Genomic DNA, 26406 nt, shown 5'->3' on the forward strand with positions numbered 1-26406 from the left:
TTCCAATCCAGTAAGAAAATAGAAATCAACCTAACAAAGAGATGCAGCAAGAAGAATACTGAGACAGGAAAGAAAACATTTTTTAAAAATGAATTATTCATTCACTTTTCAGTAGATACAGAAAAAAAAAATGCAGAAGACCCTGAGAATATCACGGCAGTCTAACAGTTTGATATCTTTCACTTGTGGAAAAGCCTTCAGATCTGTTTTAACTGAAAGAGAAGGTGTGGTGACTTCATGACTACCATTAAGAAAATATAACCCGTTGGGAAACTGTTTCTGACTGGTACACACAAGAAACAAACAATGAGGAATATGCTTAGATGTATTGGGAAAGAGATGGGTCTGTGGCATTGTCACAAAAGTACACAAATACTGAGAATGACTGCTGAACAAATGGTCCCCCTCAATGGTGACCCTCAGGTAAGACCAAGGGGCCTTGTGTTTCAGCAAAGCCTGGGCAACTGTAATGCACCGCTCCTAAGATTCCATGACATTCCTACCTTCTAATTCTGTTATTGCAACTTCAGGCCATTACCTGGCACTATCTGCCTCACTCTTGTCAGAGTCTGAGCTACAGGCAGTGCCTTTGGCATCTCAGACCCTGTTTTTGTAGTTAAGGACTCTAAAGTGCTGTGGGGAATGATCAAGCTTTTCTCAGTGGTAAGATAACAATTCCAGTTATTGTCATCCTTCAGTCCTGATCAAACCTATTTGATTTCACCAGTTTTCAATCCATTATGTGTTTGGACGAACAGAGGCAAGATGGTGCACTTCCGGGTTCTTCATCCCCCCCTCCCAACTTTTCCCCCCTCCCAACTTTTCCCGCGCGCGCGAAAATGTAGCCGGCGACCCAGGAAGGTGCAGACCAACTGGGCATGCACCAGGTGACGTCAATCCAAGGAGACCAAGATTTACCTGGTCGCACCTGCGGAACGCCCCCGACACGCCCGTGCCCCGCCTATTGCCCTCCCACTCCTAGAAAAGCCGCTCTTGGCCCAGGTCCCACGCGGTCTTCCTTCAGCCCCACTGAAGTCGGGATGCAGGAACCCCGCCCGAGAGCCCCACGAGGGGGGGACTCTGTCGGCCTTCTTTGCCGGAGGCCGACAGACTTCTTCCCCACACCTTAGGTTACCAAAATAAACTTGCAGTTTTGCTCCTACACTTGCCTACCTGCTGGTTCTTTTGTGCTCGCTCGGCTGGTCTTAGAAAAACAAATCATTATGTGCTTGAGTTTCTTCTCCCTAGTCCATAGCTCTACCTCTTCTGGCACAAATGTTAGCATGACTGTTTCTGCCAGCCTTTTGTCGAGTGAAAGGGCAGAGATGAACATCCTAGAAATCAACCAAGAATTGCGCTTACAGCTGGCAGAGAGCAAACAGCAGTTCTGAGACCTCAAAGAGAAATTTCTTATACCTCAAACTACTACCTACTCCCTGGCCAACCAGCTGAAGAAGTACAGTAAGTTCTATAGGTTCACTATATCAAAAATGATGAATGATTACCCATCTTCTCCCTGAGAGGTGAAATGCTCTCTTAATCAAAATTAATTTCATCCCTTCCATGCTTCTAGGAAAAAAGAAGAGGGTATTTTAACCTCATTTTCTTAAAGATGGAAAACAGAGGCACAAAGTATTCAGCAGCTTTTCCATGTTTGTAATTTGGTGTGGGGTGGAACTAGAGTTAAAATACCAGTTATTGGTGTCTGACATAGGAACAGAACCACCTGTTTTTCTCAGCAAGAGGCTAAATTGTGTTTACGAGAATTCTCTCTGTACCATGTAAGATCCTGCAGACAAAAAGCATCTAATCTGTGGCTTTACGTATCTGGGACTAATGAATTTCCATTCAATTCAGGCTGTTGAGGCCTGATAGGCAAAGTTCCATGCTGAGAACCCTGGTGGAAACGTGATGATAGCACACAGTAGCAACTCCAAGTAGCTTAAAGAGCAGTCTGCACCTAATAGAAATAGTGGCATCCATAAGTGACAGCATCAAGAGCAAGGAGTACCCTGGTGAAAGTCCTGCTTCCTGGGGCACAGGCTGTTATTTCTCTTTTTTTTTTTGAGATGGAGTTTTTGTTTTTGTTGCCCACATTGGAGTGCAATGGCCCAATCTCAACTCACCACAACCTCCGCCTCCCAGGTTCAAGCGATTCTCCTGCCTCAGCCTCCGAAGCAGCTGAGATTACAGGCATGCGCTATCGTACCCAGTTAATTTTTGAATTTTTAGTAGAGATGGGGTTTCTCCATGTTGGTCAGGCTGCTCTCGAACTTCTGACATCAGGTGATCCACCTGTCTCGGCCTCCCAAAGTGCTTGGATTACAGGCGTGAGCCACGGCACCTGGCCCAGGCTCTTATTTCTAAAGAGGAAAAAAGAGAGCTCCCAAGACTTTGTGGAGGTAGCAGTGTGTGAAGCAGGAACCTTGGGTCAGCTTCCTGGGCTCCATCCAAGTTGCTCGTCTTCTCTGTGCCTCAGTTTCCTCATCTGTTCATGGGTGTTATAATAATACCTACCTCGGTAAATTGCTGCAATGAATTACACCACCTATTGCTTGTAAACCTCCTGGAACAGTTGTTGGCACAGAGTAAACACTATTAGTTCTTCATTCTACTGTTTCTAACTTAACAGAAATTTGATTAGTATTTGGGCATGCTTCCTTCATGGCCTTATGGTCTTATGCCTCATATTTTATGCAATTATATCCAGATATGATTTTTAAAATCTTGAACATATTGGTGCTTAAAATCCCCAGTTTTAAAAAAAAAAAAAATCAGTCCTGTGAACACAGAAAATCTGAGACAGGTCTCAGTTAATTTAGAAAGTTTATTTTGCCAAGGTTGAGGATGCACCCAGGACACAGCCTTAGGAAGACCTGACGGTGCCCAAGGTGGTCACGAGACATCAATTAATGTATGTAAGAAGTACATTTGTTCAGTCTGGAAAGGCGGGACAACTTGAAGCAAAGGCAGGAAGACCCAAATTATATGATTTCTGAGCACTCTAAGTGTAAGCAGAAACTAACACCAGCTGGTTAAATGCTTATTTTAGTCGTTTAAAAGGAAATTGCAAGATACAATCCCAAACCAGTTTCTTACCTAGTGATTGGTCTCAGGCTGTAGACTGCTCTCCAGCATCCCAGAAGCAGGAAAAACAACTCATCTTCCCTGTTGGAAGACGTGACCTCGAACTTCATAAAGGAGTTACCTGCATTCCATTGTCATGGAAGCAGGAAAACTTGCCTGCCTGTTGACAGCAAGCAAAATTCCAGAAAAAAAAAAAGAGTTGTACAGTAAAATAAATTTAAGATCTCAACCAAATTTGGGTAGATTCAGGATTCTCTGGAGGGGGTGCTGTCAGACCTCAGCAAATTGTCCTATTGGCTTGAGCCATAAAGTTAGTTCATGCTGGTACCAAGCAAGCACTGACACATTTGTCAAAGGTCAGGGGCATCTCCACTCAGAATCCCCCAGTGGTGGTTGCCAAAATGTGAACCCAACAAATCTGAGACAGGTCTCAGTGAATTTGGAAGGTTTATTTTGCCAAGGTTAAGGTTGCGCCAGGACATAGCCTCAGGAAGACCTGACGACATGTGCCCAAGGTGGTCGGGGCATAGCTTAGTTTCATACATTGGGAGACGTGAGACATCAATCAATATATGTAAGAGGTAAATTGGTTCTGTCTGGAAAGACAGGAAAACTTGAAGCAAAGGCAGGAAAACTCAAAGTGGAGAGGGAGCTACCAGGGAAGGGAGCTTCCAGGTCACAGATAGGTGACACACAAATGGTTACATTATTTTGAGTATGTGATTAGCCTTTCCAAAGGAGGCAAATCAGATATGTATCTATCTCAGTGAGCAGAGGAGTGACTGAATAGAATGGGAGGCAGGTTTGCCCTAAGCAGTTCCCAGCTTGAGTTTTCCTTAGTGATTTTGGGGGCCCAGGATATTTTCCTTTCGCAGTCTCATAGTCCTAGAAGGCTTCCTAGCTGTACAGAAAATCACTATTTCATTCCCAGTGCAGGAGAGGCTGAAGGCTTGGGAAAGCGTCCCATGATTCAGAGTCAGACCTCAAGCTGACCCTGCCTCCTTCCAGGTGAATCATCTTGTCGAGTTGCTTCATGTGCCCCTGAGCTTCTTTTTTCTTGTGTCTAAGTGGGGAGTATCAGATGCCAGAAAGTCAGGAGGCTGAAGAGTAAAGATGTGGAAATTCCTGCCTATAGCCTGGAACTGGGGACAGTTTTGTCCTTGGGATGGACCTGGCTCCTGCCCTGTAGGCAGTGACCACAGCAGCATGTCCAGCCTTCCACTGAGGCAGGCATGTCTGTCTTAGAATATGAAGAGTACAAAGACCTGATAAAATCTATGCTGAGGGATGAACTGAAGTTCAAGGAGGAGAAGCTGGCAGAGAAGCTCAGGCAAGCGGAGGAGCTCAGCTGAGGGGGCCCCGTGGGGGCAGGCAGGTGGGCAGGTATGTGAATCTCGGTACAGCAGCTCAGCAGGGAGAAGTAAGAGCTAAGCTAGGCCAGGGGAAGGGCAGGAATTGCCATGGCAGGCACATGTCACACAAATGTTTCTAAAACAGAGAACAATAATAGTAAGTTATGGGTTGCCTCGTTTTCTCTTTTTCAAACAAGTAATTGTTGAGGTGAAATTTGCATAACACAAAATTAACCAAAGGAAAGTGAACTACCCAGCAGCAGTTAGTATACTCAAAATGCTGTGCGATCACCACTGCATTTACTCTTAGTCAGAATGACCTCCTGACTGACTTGGGCTTCTCATTTATTCAGTCAATATTGCCTTCTCGACCCTGTCATTCTTTTCCTTTTTCATCTTTCCAGTTGTACCTGGCCACATATCTGTGCACGGCTTTGTGTCCAGTCACTGAATAATGCACTGTGTGTATTTTAACATGAAAATGTCCACAACCAAAATGAGAAATTGAAGGAAAATCCTTTTGGAACTCATTTGGTTACAGAAGAAAAAGATGAATGGAATGCTGAAAAATCTTCCTGGAGCTCTCTCTCTCTATTGCAGAGGGGAAGACCTGTTTTTAAATAAAAAAATATATTTTTCTTTCCTTTGCCACAGGCACTTCCCTTAACATGTACTGACTTTCTGCGTGGGGGGCTCCTTTGTTGCAATATTAGAACGGATCACTCATCCCTTTCCACTGTTAAATTTTCTCTACTCTTCCACCTTAGGCAATATAAAGTCTCTGTTCACTCTCAGACCTGAGAGCTGGCCCAGTTACAGGACATGTTACAGGAAGGGAGAGATGCCTTCCTCTCACTGAATCAGCATCTCAAGGTCCTCCTCACTCCTGATGATTCTGACAACTCCCAGGGGCAGGACCTCTGAGAGCAGGCTGGCAGAGCACCTTGTCCACAAGCTCAGCCCAGGTAAGGTGACCACAGGCCCTGATGACACAAAGCCCAGGCTTATGAGAGACTCTACACCTCTATACCTTCACAATGACAGTTATATTGGTGGTGTTTCTTTCCATTAAACATATATGGCCATGACATGACCAGGACATCCTGGGTAGGAACAGAGGTAAGAAGTCCATGGGGTTAGGGGTCACAGTATTGCAAATGTCTCCTCCTCCTTGATAGTCATGTCTTTGGAGCAAGAGGTCATACCCATTCAGTTTTAAAGGACAGGAAGGAGGCTATGACAGAAGGCAAGTTGTTAGAGTAAAAAGAGTCCAGGACTAAGAATGAAGGTTCCCAGGCTGTATCTTCAGCAATGTCCTTAGTAACCGTGGGTGAGTGATTGATTTATCCTTTCTGGATTTCTTTGTCTAAACCTGCAAAGGGGTCAAATTGTCTCTTCAATGGTAGATATAGCATTCAAATATGGGAACACTTATGATTACCTTTCAAAATGAGATGAAGCCCCTCACCGTGTGGTGTTGCAGAAGGCGCTTGATGTGGGGGCATTTGGTGGTAGGAAGTGCTTCAGACTGGAGCGCTCCCCATGGAGAGAATGTCCCTGAATAACACAGCAGAAGCCAACTTGGAGGGCTTGTGAAGTCTCCCAATGCATGAAGAAAGGTGGGATAAGGTTGTTTGTTCTCCCCTAAGAGAAAGAAATAGATTCTAAATGTGAGAGCTGTGACAGGACACCGAGCCTGTGCCTGGGAATCAGATCTGTGGCAGGATCGGGGAGACAGCTGCCAAAGTCCAGAAAGATGCTGGACAAGCCTCCAGTAATATGGGGAGCAAAACATCTTTTCAATATTTGGCCACAGCTTGATGGTGACCCTCCAGATCAGAAATGCATTGCCTGATGGATCAGGAAACCATGCCAGGGCATTTTATTAAAGATAAAACATGAGAGCTTTCAGTCCAACGCTGATCCATGCATAGATGTTCATGTCTCTGTGCACATAGGGCTCACTGTGCTTGCAGTGTGTGAAGTGAGGAATATCTAAATGGAAACTTCTGTATTTGTTTGCAGAGAATGATGAAGGTGATAGTGGAAATGATAAAGATGAGGAGATTCATAAAGTACAAGAATCACCAGTCCCCAGCTTACACTGAACAATCAGGAGCGGGTAGTGGGTGGATTTCACAATATTATTTTTTTAAAAAGACCCAGAAGGGCCTACAGTGGCTCAAGAGCCTGTATTCCTTTGGTCACAGTATTTAAATGCAACCCAGTTTTGGCACACGGTGTAGCAGCTGTATGGTTCTCCATGTGTGTATCTCTGTGTGTCATGCCTGCACACACAGCAATAGCTGAGCCTCCGTGCTCCTCAGCTTCTATCTTCCCAGTGCAATGAACACCAACTGCTCCCTTCCTCTTTGGCTCCCACGGCATCCACAATCTCTTGCAGAGAAAGGAGGAGTGCCTGTTCCCTCTTACAGGGAGCCACCTGTTTGCTTTTTGGGACAATTCTCTTATACCTCTGTCAAAACTGGCTAGGACTCCCTGGGCCCAATTGAGGGTCCAATCTCTCTGTGTTTAATCTTTTGTCATCTCCCCGCTGGCTCATTAGGGAGGTGCTGAAGGCTGAAGAAAAGTAAGTCCCTGAGGACTCACTGGAGGAATGTGCCGTCACTTGTTCAAATAGCCATAGCCCTTCTGACTCCAACCAGCCACACAGGAACACCAAAATCACATTTGAGGAAGACAAAGTCGACTCTGCACTGGTTGTAGACAGTGAATCCTCTCATGATGAATGGGAGGATGCTCTACACATTCTCCCAGGTAGACTCTATATTCTCTGCCCCTCATACCTCTGTCTAGGCTGAGGAAGATCAACTCTGAAAAAGAGCTCTATACAAACAAATTGGTTTGAATCAGAAATTAGAATGGGGTACTAAACACAGATGTCAGGTGGTTTAGGGAGTTTTCCTCTCCTCCTCAGCCCTGTCTCCCTGTCCCCAGTGTCATGGACCCTAGGCAATTGGGACAAACTCATAGTCACCTTTGTCCAGGAGGTATACAGGAGGTATCTATCAAGACTTCTAGCTTGGATCCAGTATCTCTCATCATCTGTCATTATGTCATCTGTCCCTGAACAAAGTCCATGGAGTTTTTATGCCTTTTTAAGGAAACTGGCAGCCTTGCCTTTGTATTTGGAGATATTGTTCCCCTAGTTTTACTGCTCTCAGCTTCAGTCTTGATCTCCTTTAAGTCAGCTTGCTTAGCTGCACAGTCACCTTGAAACCAGGATGGAAACATTTATTTTTTACCTTGCTGATATGTCTCCATAGGCTGGGCCCTGAGTTCTCCACCCCATCAATGGCCAATGTTTCTTTGTAGCATCACAGATTTTTTTTTCTTTTTTTTGAGACAGAGTCTCACTCTGACTGTCACCCAGACTGGAGTGCAGTGGCACAGTCTTGGCTCACTACAACCTCTGCCTCCTGGGTTCAAGCGATCTTCCTGCCTCAGCCTCCTGAGTAGCTGGGACCAGAGGTGCACACCACCATGCCTGGCTAATTTTTATATTTTTAGTAGAGACAAGGTTTCACCATGTTGGCCAGGCTGATCTCGAACTCCTGGCCTCAAGTGATCCATCCACCTTGGCCTCCCAAATCGCAGATTATTTTTTAAGACAGAGTTGTTAGAATTCATCCATCAGTCCAGTCTCATATATAGATGCCTTTAAACATTCAATGACCATGTTATCTGGTGAGATAGGTCAGTATTGCAGCAACACTCTCAGAAAGTAGCTTGACCAATTTTTGGAGATTTTCTTTGGGAAAAAATTTTGTTTAACTTGCATAGACTCAGGCAGGGAATATGGCGTTATGGTCTACCCGTAGAGGGAGATTTTGGCCTGTGGGTCTGGAAAGGAGGCTCATCTACTTCACACCAGACTTAGTCTAGGGCACCCTAGAACATTCCTGTCAGAATCTATATTCTTGCCCTGAGAATATTTATGTCCTTGTGCTATGACTGGACACTGATTTGGTCATATGTGAAGTGTGATTTGCTTAATGTGACCTGCTCCTCTGAATTTATTTACAGAAAATCAACGTGATCATGAGGAAGAGGAAGAAGGGCCAGTGTCTCCCAGGTAATGCTGTGGAATTGTGGGCTGTTACTTCAATAGTGACACTTGGAGACTGCAGATCCAGGGAAAACGAGGAAGTGATGAATAGAACTATTTCTTCCATTCACCCAGCTACAAATTGTCCTTATTAACACTGTTGTGGGCTATTCATGGCACTTGTATTGGTTTTAGTTTTGTAGTCCTCTCAAGATAGGAACCTGCAATCAGATGAGCCAGGTGAACTAACCAAACAGGGATTTCTTGGTGTCGCCTGTTCTCTCCCACATGTTTAAATCCAGGGAGAGATGCATATATGCTTTCTGCCCATTTGTTGCTAGTATGTTTGCTAGTATCTGTGCAAGAAAAGAAATTCAGAAAATAAACATATTATATCAAAATATTGGAAAACAGAGGTCCTTAATATACAAGCTGTATGTCTGCACTGCCTCAAGAGCTCTGTTCACTTGAATGACGCATGTAAAATTCAACATAATTTATGCAAAATAGTTGAAGCCCTGTGTCAGTTCTCTGTGCTGCAAGTCATGATGGTAGTTTACAGGGAGAGTCTGGGTGCTCTGCAGTGGCTCATCTGTGGCAAATGCACTCAGCATGACCTGCATGTTTTTGATCTCTCCCCAAGACAGTCACTTTCCACCCTGCATTTAGAAGGATAGCTTTTTTTCTCTTGAAGGAAAAATGCCTTAGTTTTTGTGACCACTCAATTCTATTTCCCATTGGATCAGTTGAAAGGCTTTGTTGTCTAATCTTTGTTGGTTTAATCTTCTGTCATCCCTGTCCTGCCTGGCTCATCAGGAATCTGCAGGAGTCTGAAGAGGAGGAAGCCCCCCAGGAGTCCTGAGATGAACGTTATTCGACTCTCTCAATTCCTCCTGACATGTCTGCCTCGTACCAGTCTTACAGGAGCACCTTTCCCTCATTAGAGGAAAAGCAAGTCAGCTTGGCTCTTGACATAGGCAGTGAGTACTCCATTGTGAAGGTGATGAAGCTCCAGTTCATGTCCCAGGTGGACCCCATAATCTTTGGGCCTTGCTCCCCTGATTGGGCTGAGAGTTGCCATCACTGTGGGCTGAACCTACATATCAATGTAGATTTCAATCACTCTGGAGTTGAGTCTGAAGCACAGGCATGGGGTGGGTCAGTGAACTTTGCTCTCTTCCTAGTCTCAGGCCATGCCCATGGCACCCTGGACCAACTGTCAGGACATTGAACTCAAGGCAGGTGTGGCAAACTCACACCAAGCTCTGCAGCACATGCCCAGGAGTTGTCTGTCAGATCAGCTCATCTGAATTAAATGTCTCTTGCCAGCTACAAAGTTCCTTATACGTTTCATTCCCAAAGCATGTCTGTGAGGTTCTCTACCTGCCCAAGACCGGTGTCACCCTTGTCTACCTCTCAGTGGAAGATGTGACCCAGGTTTCACTGAATTTATCCCCATTTTCTGTGTCTTCTAAGTTGGCTTGTTTTAGCTCATCTGTCCATCTTCTTGCTGGTATGTTTTCTACATAAACAGCTGACTTTTCACTCACAAAAGCCATAATAGCTGATGCTTCTGTGTAGAACCAAGACTAATTTTGACTCAAGAGCTGGTACATTTCATCCTTTCATCAAATCTCAGTGTCCACAATCTTGTAAACTATCAAATTCTGGGTATTTGATGAGAGAAAGCTTAATATTGAAGTATCTCTCCTACGAGGTGTTAGAACTATTTGCCTACAATCTATTGGGGGGAAAAATTGCTCATTTGTGTACATACACCTAGGACAGAGCACACTGGGAAGATAACGTTCCAAAACAGGGGAATTTTGCCCAAGGCTCATGAAAGGAACCACATCAGTTCTCTCAAGACTTGACCTCAGGCCTCCTGGTATATTTCTCTGAAAGTCTCCTGTTCTCACACTGAGAAGACTGATGTCCCTGTGTTAGGATTGGACAGAGGATTGTTTCTGTGTGCAAGGAGGAACTGCTTAACGTAAGAGCCCCCATCTGAATTTATTTGCAGGACATCAGTGTGACCAAGTGAAAAAGGAAGATTGAGAGGCAACATGTCCCAGGTGAGTCTGAGACTTGCGGACAGTTAATTTGGTGTTGACACCTAGAGACGCCAAGTCCAGGGAAAACAGAACATGCTGAAAATAATGATTTCATCTTGTCAACCAAGCCTGAATTACTCCTACTAATATTGCCGTTGCTTTTCATTGCAGTAAATGTTTAGGTTTCCATTTCTTCCTACCCTTATCATTTACTAACCTAGTGAATGTTGACCATACCTCAAAAGCTGTATTCTCATGGTGACTGCAGGGAAACTTGAGCACATTTTATGCAAAATTATTGAGCACACTCTTTTCATGATCACTGTTCACTGTGTGTCCTGAGGGCACTAACTCAGAGTGTCCTTTAACTCCCTCATCAGTGTGTCACCTGGACAATTCACTAAGCTCTCTTTGTCTGTCTCTCTTTCTCTCTCTCTCTGTATTTCTCTTTCATCATTTACTACCCAGCCGTGGTCTATTCCTACATAAAGGCAATAATTTGTTACCTTATTAATGGATCTATCTTGTTTCTTTTGTAACCACTTCCTTATGCTACCCATGAAATCTAGCTGGGGCTCTGCGGTGTCTGATTTTCCCTGGCTTACTCTTCAGTTTTTCCTACTTCTCCAGGCTCAGCAGGGAGCTGCTGGAAGTGGAAGAGCCTGAAGTCTTGCAGTATTCACTGGATAGATGTTATTCGACTCCTTCCAGTTATCTTGAACTGCTGAACTCCTACCAGCCCTACAGAAGTGCCTTTTACTCATTGGAGGAACAGCATGTTGGCTTGGCTCTTGAGGTGGACAGTGAGGACCCTACAATGAAGGTGATAAGGATCCACCGAGTCTTCTGGATATGGGTCATATTCCTGCTGCAAGTGGCCCTTACTGAGTTGAGAAATGTCATTGCCACAGGGAGGACCTATAGGCACATGTAGGTTTGAATGAAATTCTAGCTCCACCTGGAAGCCCAAATATGGGATGGGTCAGTGAGCATGGCTGTCTTCATAGTCGCAGGCCATGCCTGTGGCACTCTGATCCTACTCTCAAGACACCGGACCCAGGCAGATGTGACAAATTCACACAACTATGATTTTGACTCAATTCTGTAGATTTTGTAGATTTCCTCCTTTATTCTAATTTCAGTGTTTAAAGTCTTTTCAATCATGAAAAAGCTGAGTTTGTGATGAAACAGAGCTGAATATTGCAGTTTTTCTCCTAGAAATCATTTGGGGGCATTTGTTTTAAATTGATTGGAAAAATACCGTGTAACCATTTGCACAAACTTGGGACAAATGATATTGGGATAACAATCTACCAGAATAGGGACATTTTACCTGTAGTTTCTCGGACAAAAACCAAGGAATCTCCATTATGACCAGCCTTCAGTCCTCCTGAAGTATAGCTCTCATAGTGCCCTATTCTCATGGTGAGAAGACTGAGGTCCCTGTGTGAGGATAAACAGTGGATTGTTACATGTGTAGGGGAATTGGCTTAATGTGTCTTTCCATGTCTGAACTTATTGCAGAAATTGAAAAGTACCAAGAAAAGGAAGAAGACCAAAACCTACCATGCCCCAGGTAACTCTGAGCAATTGTGGACGCTTAATTCTGTGTTGACACCTGGAGACGCCAGGTCCAGGGAAACCAGAGTGTGTTCGATTTCATCTTTTCAACCAAGCCTGAATTCCTCCTACTGACATTGCTGTTGGTTTTCATTGCAGTAGACCTTTCGGTTTCCATTTCTTCCTCCCCTTATCATTTACTAACTTACAGTAGGTTGATCGTACCTCAAAAGCTGTATTCTCATGGTGACTGAATGGAAACTTCAGCACATTTTATGCAAAATTGTTGAACCCACTCTTTTCATGATCAGTGTTCACTGTGTGTCATGAGGGCACTAACTCAGAGTGTCCTTTTACTCCCTCCTCATGTGTCACCTGGTCAATTCACTGAGCTCACTTTCTCTCTCTCTCTCTCTCTTTCTCTTTCATCCTTTCCTACCCAGCCATGGCCTATTCCAACATAAAGGCAATCATTTGTTACCTCATTAATGGATCTATCCTTTTTCTTTTTTAACCACTTCCTTATGCCCCATGAAATCTAGTTGGGGCTCTGTGGTTTCTGATTTTCCCTGGCTTACCTTTTAGTTTTTCCTACTTCTCCAGGCTCAGCAGGGAGCTGTTGGAAGTGCAAGAGCCTAAAGTCTTTCAGGACTCAGTGGATAGATGTTATTCGACTCCTACCAGTTATCTTGAACTGTCTGACTCATGCTAGCCCTACAGAAGTGCCTTTTACTCGTTGGAAGAACAGCATGTTGGCTTGGTTTTTGGTGGGGACAGTGAGTACCTTACTATGAAGGTAATAGGTCTCCACCTGGTCGTCTGGAAGGGGTCATATTCCTACTCCAAGTGGCCCTTACTGAGCTGAGAGATATCACTGCCACAGGGAGGACCTATAGGTATATGTAAGTTGTAAGGAAACTCTAGTTCCAGTTGGAAGCCCAGACATAGGCTGGGCCAGTGAGCATGGCTCTACTCCTAGTCTCTAGCCATGACTGTGGCAACCCGAGCCCACTCTCAGCACATTGGACCCAGGCAGCTGTAAAAAATTCACAGAACTGTGATTTTGACTCAAGGGTTTGTAGGTTTCCTCCTTCATTCTAATTTCAATGTCTAACATTCTTGCAACCATTAACAAGCTGAGTATTTGATGAGACAGAGCTGAATATTGCAGTTTTCCTTCTAGAAATAATCTGGGACATTTGCTTTGAATTGATGGGAAAAGTAAGGCATAACTATTTCCACAAACTTGGGATAAATGATTCTGGGATAACGATCTAGCAGAATAGGGACATTTCACCCTTGGTTCAGCAATGCAAACCAAAGAACCTCTATCATGACCGGCTTTCAGGCCTCCTGAAGTATGTCTCTCACATTGTCCTGTTCTCATGCTGAGGAGCCTGAGGTCCCTGTGTGGGGATTAGACAGTGGACTGTTATGGGTGTAGGTGAATTGGCTTATTTGTTTGTTCCTGTCTGAATTTATTGCAGGAATTAAAAAGGACCAAGAAGAGGAAGAAGACTAAGGCCCACCATGCCCCAGGTAACTTTGAGCAATTGTGAACAGCTAATTCTGTGTTGACACCTGGAGACTCCTGGTTCAGGGAAAACAGAGCAGGCCGACAATATGGATTACATCTTTTCAACCAAGCCTGAATTATTCCTAACTATTGCTGTTGATTTTCATGGCAGTAGATATTTAGGTTTCCATTTCCTCCTCCCCTTATCATTTACTAACCTACCATAGGTTGACCATACTTCAAAAGCTGTATTCCCATGGTGACTGCATGGAAACTTGAGCACATTTTATGGAAAAGTATTGAGCGCATTCTTTTCACGATCACTGTATGCTGTGTGTCCTGAGGGCACTAACTCAAAGTGTCCTGTTACTCCCTCATCAGTGTGTCACCTGGACAATTCACTGAGCTCTCTCTCTCTCTCTCTCTCTCTGTCTTTCTCTTTCATCCTTTTCCATTTGGCCCTGTTCTGTCCCAACATATAGCCAATAATTTGTTACCTCATTAATGGATCTATCCTTTTCTTTTTATAACTACTTCCTTATGCTACCCATGAAATCTACCTGGAGCTCTGAGGTGTCTGATTTTCCCTGGCTGACTCTTTAGTTTTTCCTACTTCTCCAGGCTCAGCAGGGAGCTGCTGGAAGGGGAAGAGCCTGAAGTCTTGCGGGACTCCCTGGATAGATGTTATTCGACTCCTTCCAGTTATCTTGAACTGCCTGACTCATGTCAGCCCTACAGAAGTGCCTTTTACTCATTGGAGGAACAGCATGTTGGCTTGGCTCTTTACGTGGACAGTAGGTTCCTTATTATGAAGGTGATAAGGCTCCACCTGGTCTTCCGGATAGGGGTCATATTCCTGCACTGAGCAGCCCTTACTGAGCTGAGAGATGTTGCCACAGGCAGGACCTATAGGCACAGGTAGGTTTGAGTGAAACTCTAATTCCAGCTGGAAGCCCAGACATAGGATGGATCAGTGGGCACGGCTCTATTTCTATTCTCAGACCATGCAGTGGCAACCTGTGCTCAGTCTGAAGACATTGGACCCAAGTTAGATGTTCACATACACGTTCACATAACTATGCAGCACATGCCGGGAGTGATCTGTCAGACATTCTAATTTGAACCACATCTCTCTGGGCAGCTACAAAGTTCCTCAGGGATTTCATTTTGTAGGCAAGTCTCTGAGCTTCTATACTTGCTCAAGGTCAGTGTCGTCTTTGCGTACAGCTCATGGAAAGGTGTTACCCTGGTTTTAATGAACCTAACCCCATTCTTTGTATCTTCAGTGTCTGCTTTTTTAACTGATGTGTCTGTTACCTTTTGTTTTGGTTTTGGAAGCAGGACTGAGCCTTGTCACTTTTTGATACTATGAATAACCAATTTTTTTATAGAACCAAAGACTTATTTTTGACTCAAGGGTTTGTTGATTTTCTCCCTCATTGTAATTTCAGTGTCTAAAATCCTCACCTTTGTGAACAAGCTGGGTATTTGATGAGACAGGACTGAATACTGCAGTTTTTTTTTTTTCCAGAAATTATTTTGGTGTTTGCTTTGAATTGACAGGGAAAATATTGCATAACTGTTGGCACAAACTCGGGACAGATGATACTGGGATAATGATCTACCAGAACAGGGGACATTTCACCCTTAGGTTCAGAGATGAAAACCAAGGAATCTGTATCATGTCTGGCCCTCAGGCCTCCTGGAATATGTCTCTCACAGAGTTCTCTTCTCATGCTGAGGAGACAGATGTTCCTGCTTTAGGGTTGACAGTGGATTGTTGGATGAATAGGGGAATAGACTTAATCTGTCTGTCCCTGTCCACTTTGTTGCAGACATTGAAAAAAATCAAGAAGAAGAAGAAGACCAAGACCCACCATGCCCCAGGTAATTTTGAGCAATTGCAGACATTTAATTTATTGTTGATACCTGGAGATGCCAGATACAGGGAAAACGGAACATACCTGTCCATTCATTCAGCCAACCATGAAATCACCATATTAGTCATGTTAAGGTTATCAGTGTGGAATAATTATTAAACAGGATTATTAGTTAACATTAATATTATTGGTACAATATTAATAAAGTTGCCTCTTTTCATTTTACACCTGTATTTGTATTTGTTTCTCTTGTTAATTCCTTCAAAATTGTACTAATCTTTACTCAGTTGACTTTGTTGAACTGATCAATCACATTTTCTGCAGTTTCCCTTTCTGCCTTTTTGGCTTAAAGTGAACTTGAGATGCTCATCCGATGTCTGCCTCTTTGCCATTATATTTGCAAATATCTGAGAGCAGGAATGTGAATACAAATAATTCATATCATGCCAAAATTTTGAGAACAAGAGATGTTGAGGTCCCATAACTCTGTCAGTCTACGAAGACACAGGGGCTTGTTGCGTGTGCCATGTCATAGCTCTTTGGTACAGGAATCATTCCGTCTCCTTCCTTTCCAGCTCACTGTCTACCCAGGACACTGAGCACCTGCTGCTCTCTCTCCTGCTGGAGACAGAGAAGGATCATTCTCTGCCCGAGGGGACCGCTTTTTGCTTCCTCTGGCATCTCCTGTCAGACTGTCTGTAGAACCAGTTGGGCACTGTGGTTTCTGTTCCCTCTGGTGTTTCTCTTCTGTGTTCTTCATCTACCAGGCTGAGCCCGGAGCTGCCAGAGGTGGAGGACCAGGGCGCCCCGCAGGACTCCCTGGATGAAGTTTACTTGACTCCTTCACTTCCCCCTGACCTGTCTGACTGCCAGCAGCCTTACAGCAGCACATGTGCTCATTGGAGGATCAGCTCACCTGCTCTGCTCTGGATGTAGCCTATGAGTACTCCAGCCCAAAGGTCACAAAGCTCTACTATTCTCCCAGGCAGCCTCTATATATTCTGTTTCCTGTAACTTGTGCAGGTGAGATGGATCATCTCTGCAGGCAGCCCCTGTAAATTCAGAGTGTTTTGAATCTGATTCTTGGATCCAGTTTTAAGCTCAGACATTCAATGGGTAGAACCCCCTTCTCTTGTGCCAGGTGATTCCTCTGTCACTCGACTCCTTCTCACAAGAGCAGGCTGTAGGTATCAAAACAGGTCAGAGAGGGGAATGATGAGGGATCACTGCATACTCTTGGCCGCAACAGCTCACCTAGAGAATTTTGTATAACAGACTTCATTCCTTAAGATAGGGCATCTTTCTTTTCAGACATTGTGTTGAGCAGCACCCTTCTCATCACATATCCTGAACAGCGCCCTTCTCCCTTCTCTGGCCATCCACCTGTGCCGGCAGTTTTCCCCCATTATTTTGGAGGGCTGTTTCATAATTCCTGTGTTTCAAGCCAGATTCTCTACTACCTCCTCTGAGGTGGCTTCCCTCCACTGAAGGAGTCTAATGTCCCTTCCTCCGTGCATGGCCATGGCTTGCATCCTCTGTAGGGCCCCGTGGTTTCTTTCATGTGTGGGTTTGTGGTTTCAATCATGTGCTGTCTCAGTGCTATGTTCTCATGTAAACCATCAACAACTAGTGTCCCTGGTCAGGTGCTGGCCTAACTGATGAGCAAAGCGCAGTGGTTCTCATCCCCATGATCTCCGGCAAACCCTTCCTGTGAGCAAGTGCCCCTTGAGGTTGCAGTTTCATAGGGTGTGTAAGGAAAAAAAAACAATTTTCTTCTCACTCATTCTGGTTTTTATACCATTATTCTGGGAATTTCATGTGGATTGTTAGTAGTTTTACCCATCAAAACTCTTGTAGGACGAGCAAGTAACTGTGTGATGTCCCCCATCTGAATATGTTGTCATGAGAGTAGTGACTGAAACTTTTGTCTTCCATTCTATTTCGGTCAGTAAGCACCTTTCCTGCTGGAACCATCCTCTTTCCTATGTTTCATTTCTCCTTCAGTTACAAAGAAGCAAAGGCTTTTGTAGGATCACAGCAATTCATAAAACGAAGTAAAATACACATCGCCCTTCCACCTGTTGTACACCTTGCCCTTGGCCAAGCAAGCTCTGTCCTTGCTATAATCCATACAGGGCTCAAGAGGCACTCCCAAGTGGGCAGTGGCATCTCCATGTTAGAGCTGAGGATGCTGAGGCTCATCAAGGTCCCTTTGCTTGCCCAGGATGCCCCGACTAGTCACAGTGAGAACATGGGCCCCATGTCTGCCTGACTCCATGGTGCAGTTGCTGTCATTTCTCTGCAGTGGGATCTCTCAGAGGCTGGGCTAGGATGGGTGCTCAAGATTTTTCCCTTTGTAGCAAATTTGTTGGAAATGATTTCAAGCTGAAACAGAAAATTTGCTGGTCTGGTACAAAGAACTCCTATATTCCCTGACGCACGTAACCCAGTGATAAACACCTTGGTGCACTTTGTGAGCAGAACCAGTGGTTCCTCCAGTCCCCCCAGGAGGACCTATAGCTCTAGAAGGTGCTTACTGGAAAAATTCTCAGGGGGAGAAAGGTGCTGATCTGTTCCTACCTTGTATCACTTGGGTTTCTGCTCTCAATATGGCAGTGTTGGAGCCCTTGTAAAGTTACTGCGCTTTGTCTCAGGAACACCCCAGTCAGGACCAGGCTGCCAGGATGAGGAAGGGAAATGCTCAGACACATGTCTCAGAAGTGAGATGCCTGTGATATGGGCTGGCTCTGCCAGGGCATCATGAAACATAGGCCAGGAGAGGCCACATTCATCCATGCAGACAGGCTGAGATGCATGAATGCACTGTCTCAATTACACCAGGAGGCATCCTGTGTGTGGGTTCCAATGATAACCTGTGAAGAGTCTGTACTGTGCGCAGCTGTGTCCCCAGTCGTGGTGCCAGAATTGATGTGTTCCACCCATCCTCTCGCTTCAGGGAAAGTCACAGTAGAATCAGTGAGAATACAACCTAAATCATAACTTGATCACTTATTGAGGACTTTTCCCCACCCGCTCAACTAATAATATGTACAGTGTTTCAGAAGTTTGAGGTGTTTTTTGTTTTCTTCTGAAAATGCAAAGAATATTAAAAGTATAAGCTTAAGAAGACTTAGTATTCTGAGAAAGAGAGATAAAAGGACCTAACAAAATTAAGTGTTTAGAATTAAAAACATTCCTAGACATTGATTCTAAATCACACATGCAGAGGACAAGAATGGGAGGCCTGGGTTTGACCAGCCTTCCCCAGCCAGATTTGTCCTTTTGAGATGTTTCCCCATCTGCCCAATATGAACTACCATGAAGTCGCATTGAATGTCATAAGTGATGGTTAATGATCAGTAAACTGTGCCCTGAGCAACTAAGGAGGCCACATGAGGTGGAGCAAAGGGCTCAGGGACAAAGACCCAGAAGCTGGAAAGCACTCCATGCAGGGCTGTGCCAGGGAGGGGCCAGCCTGACTCCAAGGAAGAGTCTGTATGAGGGAGGGATGGGAGGTGATGCTGGATAGGAACATGGAGCAGAAGTTAGAAGGAGCACAAAGGCAGGGTGAGTGGGGAGAGCCATGCAGTGGGCAGTGGAGAGAGAGGTTTCAGATGCAGAGTAGGAATGTGGAAAGAACAGGATTTCTTGGCGATAAAATTGCAGAGATAATTGCTAGTGTGGAGATGGCAGAATCAGAGATAGCAGTTGGGGGGTGTGTATGAAGCCAGGCATCAGTGATGAGTCTGTGCTCTCAGGAAGATGAAAGACAACAGATAGATGGAAGGCATTTTTAATAAAACTTAGAGAAATCTTGGTGAGAATGAGGATGTGCAGAGGGGAGGAGAGAGAGGAGCCCTGCAGGAACGTGGATCAGGCCCTGCATGCCCCATCCGTCTTCTGAGGCAGATCTGGACTGGCGTGAGGCCACTGGAAGTCTTTTCTTAGTTCGCTTTCTGAGAGCGTGATTTCCTCTTCCTGTGGAAATAGCGATAATTTTTATGAGGGGTGCTGCCCGGACCCCACTGGAAGAGTGGGTAAGATGAGGACTGTGCTCCGTGTTATCTCCCTACAGAACCACACACGCTGATCAGTAATTCCTGTGGCCCCTAAGTGTCCGTGAGGGGACTGGTCTCTCTACAACATTGCTTATGGCTGCGGACACCCACTATATGGCAACAAGATGTATATGTGTGGATAGGTGGCAAAACCATTATAGGCAACAGAAATTCAAAGTGTTCCAGAACCCTAAAAAGTTCAACTCATGAAGTATTTGGCCTATTGCAGGGGGCCCCAAGCCCCCAGGGCTGTGGTCAGCTACCTGTCCTGGGCCTGTTAGGCACCAGGCCGCACAGCAGGATATGAGCAGCCGGCAAGCGAACATTCCCGCCTGAGCCCGGCCTCCTGTCAGATCAGTGGTGGCATTAGATTCTCATAGAAGCACAAACCCTATTGTGAACTGTGCATGAAAGGGATCTAGATTGTGCGCTCCTTATGAGAATGTAATTAATGCCTGATGATCTGAGGTGGAACAGTTTCATTCTGAAATGATCCTTCCCTCTTCTCATGTCCCCTACCCCTGATAGAAGGAAAAATTGTCTTCCATGAAACCAGTCCCTGGGGCAAAAAGTTTGGAGACTGCTGGTCTACAGCGTCCCAAAACCCTTTTCTACGGTTCCTTCCCAAAGCCTGGAGGCTCTAAGTCCTCCCCTGTTCTTATACTCCTGTGTGTTGAGAAAAACAGCATGTCCTATGCTCTGAAGGCCCTCCAGAACATTCTTTCTAGGCTGCAGGATGGAGATTAATAATAACAGAATAATCGGCATGGCCTTGTTAGCCAATCCAAAGCCCTCTGGGCTGAAGTGGGGGTTTTTCACTTTAGTGACATCCAGCCTGGCTACCTTCCATCTCAGCATCCCCAGGCACAGACAGGAAGGTGACATAACCCCATTTACATGATGTCTGTCTTTGTGGCCTGGGCCACTGGGTGGCTTACCTCAGAGGCGGAAATGCCAGAAATGGGTGTTCTGGGCATGATTAACAAAGGGAAAACTGAGAGCGTTCCTACTGAAGCCCCTTCTCCTTTCAGCTCTCACCCAGGCGGACTGTCCTTACGGACCTTGGAGCGGAGACTTGAGCCACCACCTGTCAGAGGTGCCGGCTTCACAGGCACAGCCAGAGCCGAGAACCCTGGTGCCCAATTGTCTGCGACTGCAGCTGGATCAAGGGTTTGACTGTGGTTATGGCTTAGCCAGGTGGGGCGTTTCCTCCACCACCTGCAGTTTCACAGCCAATGCAGATCCTGGGAAGCAATGGCCCTTCCAAGGTAGGGAAGGAAAGGGGACCAGGAAGCTCTGATCCGGGTGTCGGTGATCATGGTGCTGTGAGGGGAGGAGGCAATGGGGTCTCTTCATGCTCCCTCAGAGTCAAGTAGAAATCCACAATGTTCCAGCCCAGTGAGGTGAGCAAGAGCCTGGGGTTTAGGATCAAATCTGCTCTCAGGTCCTGGGTTTAACCCTTACTATTATTCACCTCGGCCAAGTCATTTGTGGTATTGGTCTTTACATCTCAGTTCTGTCATCCGAAAGACCTGAAAAATAATATCTACATTCAATCATTGCTGATAACATTAATTATGAAAATTTCCAAAGGGCTAATTCAGTTAAAATTGCTCAATAAATCTATGAATAGATGTTATCTAATTCTGTTATCTTTCTGGTAAGTTAGCACCTAGGAAATGACTTGACATTCGTTGTTTCAACTGAGAAAGAGTAACTGTTAGGATCTCTGCTTTCTAGGGACCCACTTCCTGTGTTTTCTTAGAGAGTCTCTTTTGCCAGTTTTCTTCCTCTCCGTCAGCATCCCTTTTAAAGTCAATTTTCCCCTACTGAGCACTTTCAGTAACAACCTATTAGGCACATTCAGTAAAAGTGCAAACCCTGGGCCCACAAGTCAGTCTCCTGACATACCCAGCTTCTTGCTCTGTGTTTTTTTCCCCCTTGTTTTGAAATAAAAGAATAAAAGAGCAACCTTCTCATGGAAAGTGTACAAATCTGTCTCTTTTTTGAAACTCCATTTAGTTCGTCATCTCCACTCACATCCACGGCCATGTCCTCAGTTTCCTTCTCCCAGGGATCCACTTCTGCTCAGATTTCCTTAAAACCCTGGGTCGTGTTCATCCTTACTCTCCGTCCCACTCAATATCTTCTCCTGGATCCACTGGGGCTGCCTGGTGCTTATCTGTCAGGCGATGCCCTCAGCTGAGGAATAAGGAGACACACGTCCTCAGGAGGAGGGAGGGTCACGTGAGGTAATGAGCACCATCTGGGTCCGTGGAGAGGACACATGAAAGATGCTCATTGAGTGTCGGGAGATGCGTAGTCCCTGACACGTGCCCTGATAACTTTGAGTATTTAAACTGATTTCTTCCACTGATGTCTCTTTTGCTTCTCCATGGATTCCCAGTCAGGACTCACCCCGCTGGCTCCAACACTCTCACCTGCTGGCTTCCCCAGGAGTCCAGAGCACTAACCAGGCTCCAGGCAAGAAGACAGAGTGAATGCCTTTTGTTTCATTCTCCTTTACTTGGTGACTTCTCCCTGCTGTCTAATGGGGCCATTTGTTTCTCACCATGTCTTCCCTCTCTCATTCATCTTATATTGCTGAATTTTTTTCGAATTTCAATGGACCAGGTTATAGTGTTAGTGATTATAATGTTAATTCAACATCTTCCACATCCCTATGTAATACTTTCTTCCAATAGATTTTATATATAAATATATGCATTTATGTCATTTGTCATGTACATTATGCATATTTGGCATGTATTTTTAATAAAATGTGTATATATGCTGTATACGTATCTGTATGATCGTTTCATCAATATCCCATGTTTAGTCTTTCCAATTCTTTTCTCTCATATGTTCATTTAATGTTGATTTTGCTTGATTTTTAGAATCTCCTCCCTCCCAAAACACAGCCTGTATCCAGTGTGACTTCCTTGTCTTTGCCTTGTCTACCTGGAAGCTACTTGTGTTTATTAATCCTAAGTTTCTTGGATATGTTTGTCAATTGGGATCACCTTTTCCTCCTGGCAATCTTGTCATTACTGGGTGATGCATGAAAAATCAACAATGCAGAAAATACCAAAATGTCTTCCTTGACTTTCCTTTATCCCTTGGACTTTCTTGTTCAAGGCCACTTTCCTTCTCTGATGATCCTCTTGGGTGGAAGAGAAAGTCACAGTAAGATCATGGATAACAGTGAACACTGTTAGGTGTGGTTTCATTTTCAGAGTTGGGTTTAGAGCCTTCCCTTGGAATGAAGAACCCTCCCCAGCTGGAAGGTGAGGCTCTTGAAGGCTCAGCTGACAACACACATGGGTATCAAGTCATTGGCCGCATTCATGCCTCAAGTGTCCTAAAACCAAAGATGATCAAAAGAAAACTGCCATTCAGCAAGTGGAGACTGGCATGGAGATTCCCTGGCCTGCAAGCTTAGGGTACAAAGGTAATCATGTCTATGGCTCTTAGCTGCACTCACTTATTTCTATGATGACAGCTAATTCTCCCATTGCTTTTCTCTTCCCTATTTGCTCTCCCCAGCAGCTGCTGTCACATCTGTCTGGTCTTACCTCTGTGTCTCATGGGCTGCCACCCTGCCAAGACCTTCCATTCCCATCTGCTCTTTACTCTCTGAACTCTGCTCTGTTCTCACTGCCACTGTCTTGGGAGTCCCTCTCGCTTCAGAGTTTAATTGGTCTAGATATTGAGAATATTGCTAAAATGCCTTAAGGTGTAACCAGGTGTGGAATCAACTTCAGGGAACTAGAGAAAATAAGTTGGGCCATGGTTACAATCCCCGCTCTCTGTTTGCTAACTCCATCCGTGTAGATGCTCTTGTTTTTCTTTCTTTCCTGAGCCCCTTGGAAAGAATACTTACGATTTTATATATATATATATATATTTTGTTTGTTTGTTTGTTTGTTTTCAGTGCGGAAGGATAGACTGCTCGCAGTGGTTATTGTTAGTTTCTACCGCGTTACGTCCTGGATGTTATCCCAAGTGTTTTCCTTGTAGTTAGGAGGCTATGAAATAGAAAGTAACACACTGCTATCCTTGCCGCCAGAGAAACTCTAAGGGTCAGCCATAGTGAGATTAACACAAGTTAACTAGCTCGAGGGCCCCAGAACTTTCCTTTCTACGTGGGGCTGCTTTTAGCAGAGATTGGTCCATGGTCTCCAGTCTCCTGGGTTCTCACGCTCTGTGAAAATCTTCGTGTTTTTCCGCAGCCTCTAGAGTCACCCTTCACACAGCCTCTGCTTCTAACTGCAGCACCCACAGGTGTTTATAGGATTTCTGTGCTGGCGGGGAATGTGTTCTCACCTCATAGAGCCAGGTAGAAACTCTACGCAGACGGGTGCTGTTCTTTGGGATGAAAGCAGGATCTTTGGGGCTCTGTGTCCGTCTTCAGTTGTAGACATAACACGCTTACTTTGTGGATGGGAATGGCTCTGAGCCCAGGTGCCCTTGCGCATATTCACAGAAGACCGCAGGTCAGAACCGCAGTCTCACCTGTCAGCAGAATGCGCTGCGATCTACTCCAATTACCCGAACGGTAGTTAAATAAATAAATGGGACACATTACAAAACATGAGATAGCGTGGATAATCTCAAAAACCTCATGCCGAGTGATGAAAAGAGTGCATCCTGTGTGGCGCCATCAAGGTGAATTTCTAGAACAGGTAAAATTAACATACAGTGACAGAAACTATATCATATAGCGACAGAAACTACATCGTTGATTGCTGGGGTCAGGGGGAGGGTGGGACTGACTGCAAAGTGCAAAAAAGGACCTTTTTGAGTAATAGACACGTCATCAAACTTGAAATGGATGCGTTGTACCATAGTCAACTCACATCTTAATCAACTTAATTGTAAAAAGTAATAAGAAAACCACTCCAGGAGTCGTTGCTGTTGCTGTTTGTGAGCCTGTGGCATGGCTCTGTGGGACTGGAACTTTAAAGACAGCCACAATGGCTGAAAATGGTGATAATGAAAAGATAGCTGCCCTGGAGGCCAAAATCTGTCATCAAATTGAATATTATTTTGGAGACTTCAATTTGCCATGGGACAAGCTTTTAAGGGAACAGTTAAAACTGGACGAAGGCTGGGTATCTTTGGAGATAATGATAAAATTCAACAGGTTGAACTGTCTAACAACAGACTTTAATGTAATTGTGGAAACACTGAGCAAATCCGAGGCAGAACTCATGGAAATTAGTGAAGATAAAACTAAAATCAGAAGGTCTCCAAGCAAACCCCTACCTGAAGTGACTGAAGAGTACAAAAATGATGTGAAGAAACAGATCTGTTTATATTAAAGGCTTCCAAACTGATGCAACTCTCGATGACATAAAAGAATGGTTAGAAGATAAAGGTCAAGTACTAAATATTCAGATGAGAAGAACATTGCCTAAAACATTTAAGGGATCAGTTTTTGTTGTGTTTGATAGCACTGAATCTACTAAGGAGTTTGTAGAGGCCCCTGGCCAGAAGTACAAAGACACAGGCCTGCTAATACTTTTCAAGGATAATTACTTTGCCTAAATAAATAAATAAATGAAGTAAGAAAACAAAATAAAGTGGAAGCTAAATTAAGAGCTAAACAAGAGCAAGAAGCAAATCAAAAGTTAGAAGAAGATGCTGAAATGAAATCTCTAGAAAAAAAGATTGGATGCTTGCTGAAGTTTTCAGGTGATTTAGATGATCAGACCTGTAGAGAAGATTTACACATCCTTTTCTCAAATCATGGTGAAATAAAATGGATAGACTTCATCAGAGGAGCAAAAGAGGGGATAATTCTATTTAAAGAAAAAGCCAGGGAAGCATTGGGTAAAGCCAAAGATGCAAATAATGGTAACCTACAATTATGGAATAAAGAAGTGACTTGGGAAGTACTAGAAGGGGAGGTGGAAAAAGAAGCACTGAAGAAAATAACAGAAGACCAACAAGAATCCCTAAACATATGGAAGTCAAAAGGTTGCAGATTTAAAAGAAAAGGAAAGGGTAATAAAGCTGCCTATCCTGGGTCTGGTAAAGAAAAAGTACAGTTTCAGGGCAAGAAAATGAAATTTGGTAATGATGAACATGATGAAAATGGTGCAACTGGACCTGTGAAAAGAGCAAGAGAAGAAACAGGCAAACAAGAACCTACATCCAAACAACAGAAAAGAGACAATGGTGCTGAAGACCGGTAGTTTAGTAAACTAATCTTTTATTCATTTTAAATAGGTTTTAAACTACTTTTGTTTATGGGGGCTTTTAAAAGGAAAACCGAATTAGGTTCACTTCAATGTCCACCTGTGAGAAAGGAAAAGATTTTTTGTTGTTTAACTTGTCTTTTTTTGTTATCCAAATGAGAATTATTCTGAATGTATAGTTCTGTTTGTGTTATTTCAGATGATTCAAATATCAGAAGGAAGATTCTTCCACTAAATTGCCTTTGTGATATGAGAATATGTTAGTACAAACTAATAAAATATATACTATATGAAAAGAGAAAAAAAAAAACTCCAAATCTTAATGTCTTCTACTTAATGTAGTGTATGTTTAGCCTTAGTTAAAAGTGTCTATCTGTGATTGAGAGTTCAGGTTTTCCTTGACTTCCGTTTCTGTCTCTGTGTCTTCAGTTAAATTCATGCACTATTAAATGGAATATTTGTAAAATAGAGTCTAAGCTCAATTTTATAAAAGTATATATATAAATTACATATAAGTATATATACTTTTATAAATATATAATATATATGACAGACTAGCAAGAGAAGAGCGTATGTATTTATTTAATGTAAGTTTTACATGACAAGAGTGCCTTCAAAGGAAATGAA

The 26406-nt window shown here is 44.1% G+C and overlaps 1 protein-coding gene and 1 pseudogene across 2 annotated transcripts; both read left to right on the top strand.

Annotated features, from left to right (window-relative positions):
* The first annotated feature begins 559 nt into the window (after positions 1-559).
* On the top strand, positions 560-14949 carry NBPF20 (neuroblastoma breakpoint family, member 20). The gene is given in 15 exon segments (XM_011951263.1): positions 560-650; positions 1235-1461; positions 4333-4462; positions 5207-5365; positions 5367-5404; positions 6465-6534; positions 7003-7217; positions 8487-8535; positions 9325-9488; positions 10532-10583; positions 11193-11365; positions 12087-12138; positions 12726-12898; positions 13610-13661; positions 14260-14949. Coding segments are annotated over 15 exon segments (1806 nt in total). The 5' UTR covers positions 560-642; the 3' UTR covers positions 14504-14949.
* Positions 14950-24486: 9537 nt separating this feature from the next.
* Positions 24487-25885, top strand: LOC105518317 (annotated as a pseudogene). Its single transcript, XR_001002807.1, has one exon. The product of XR_001002807.1 is annotated as a lupus La protein pseudogene (transcript).
* The last annotated feature ends 521 nt before the right edge of the window (positions 25886-26406 follow it).

Source organism: Colobus angolensis, unplaced genomic scaffold, assembly GCF_000951035.1.
Source record: "Colobus angolensis palliatus isolate OR3802 unplaced genomic scaffold, Cang.pa_1.0 Scaffold317, whole genome shotgun sequence".
NCBI lineage: Eukaryota > Metazoa > Chordata > Mammalia > Primates > Cercopithecidae > Colobus > Colobus angolensis.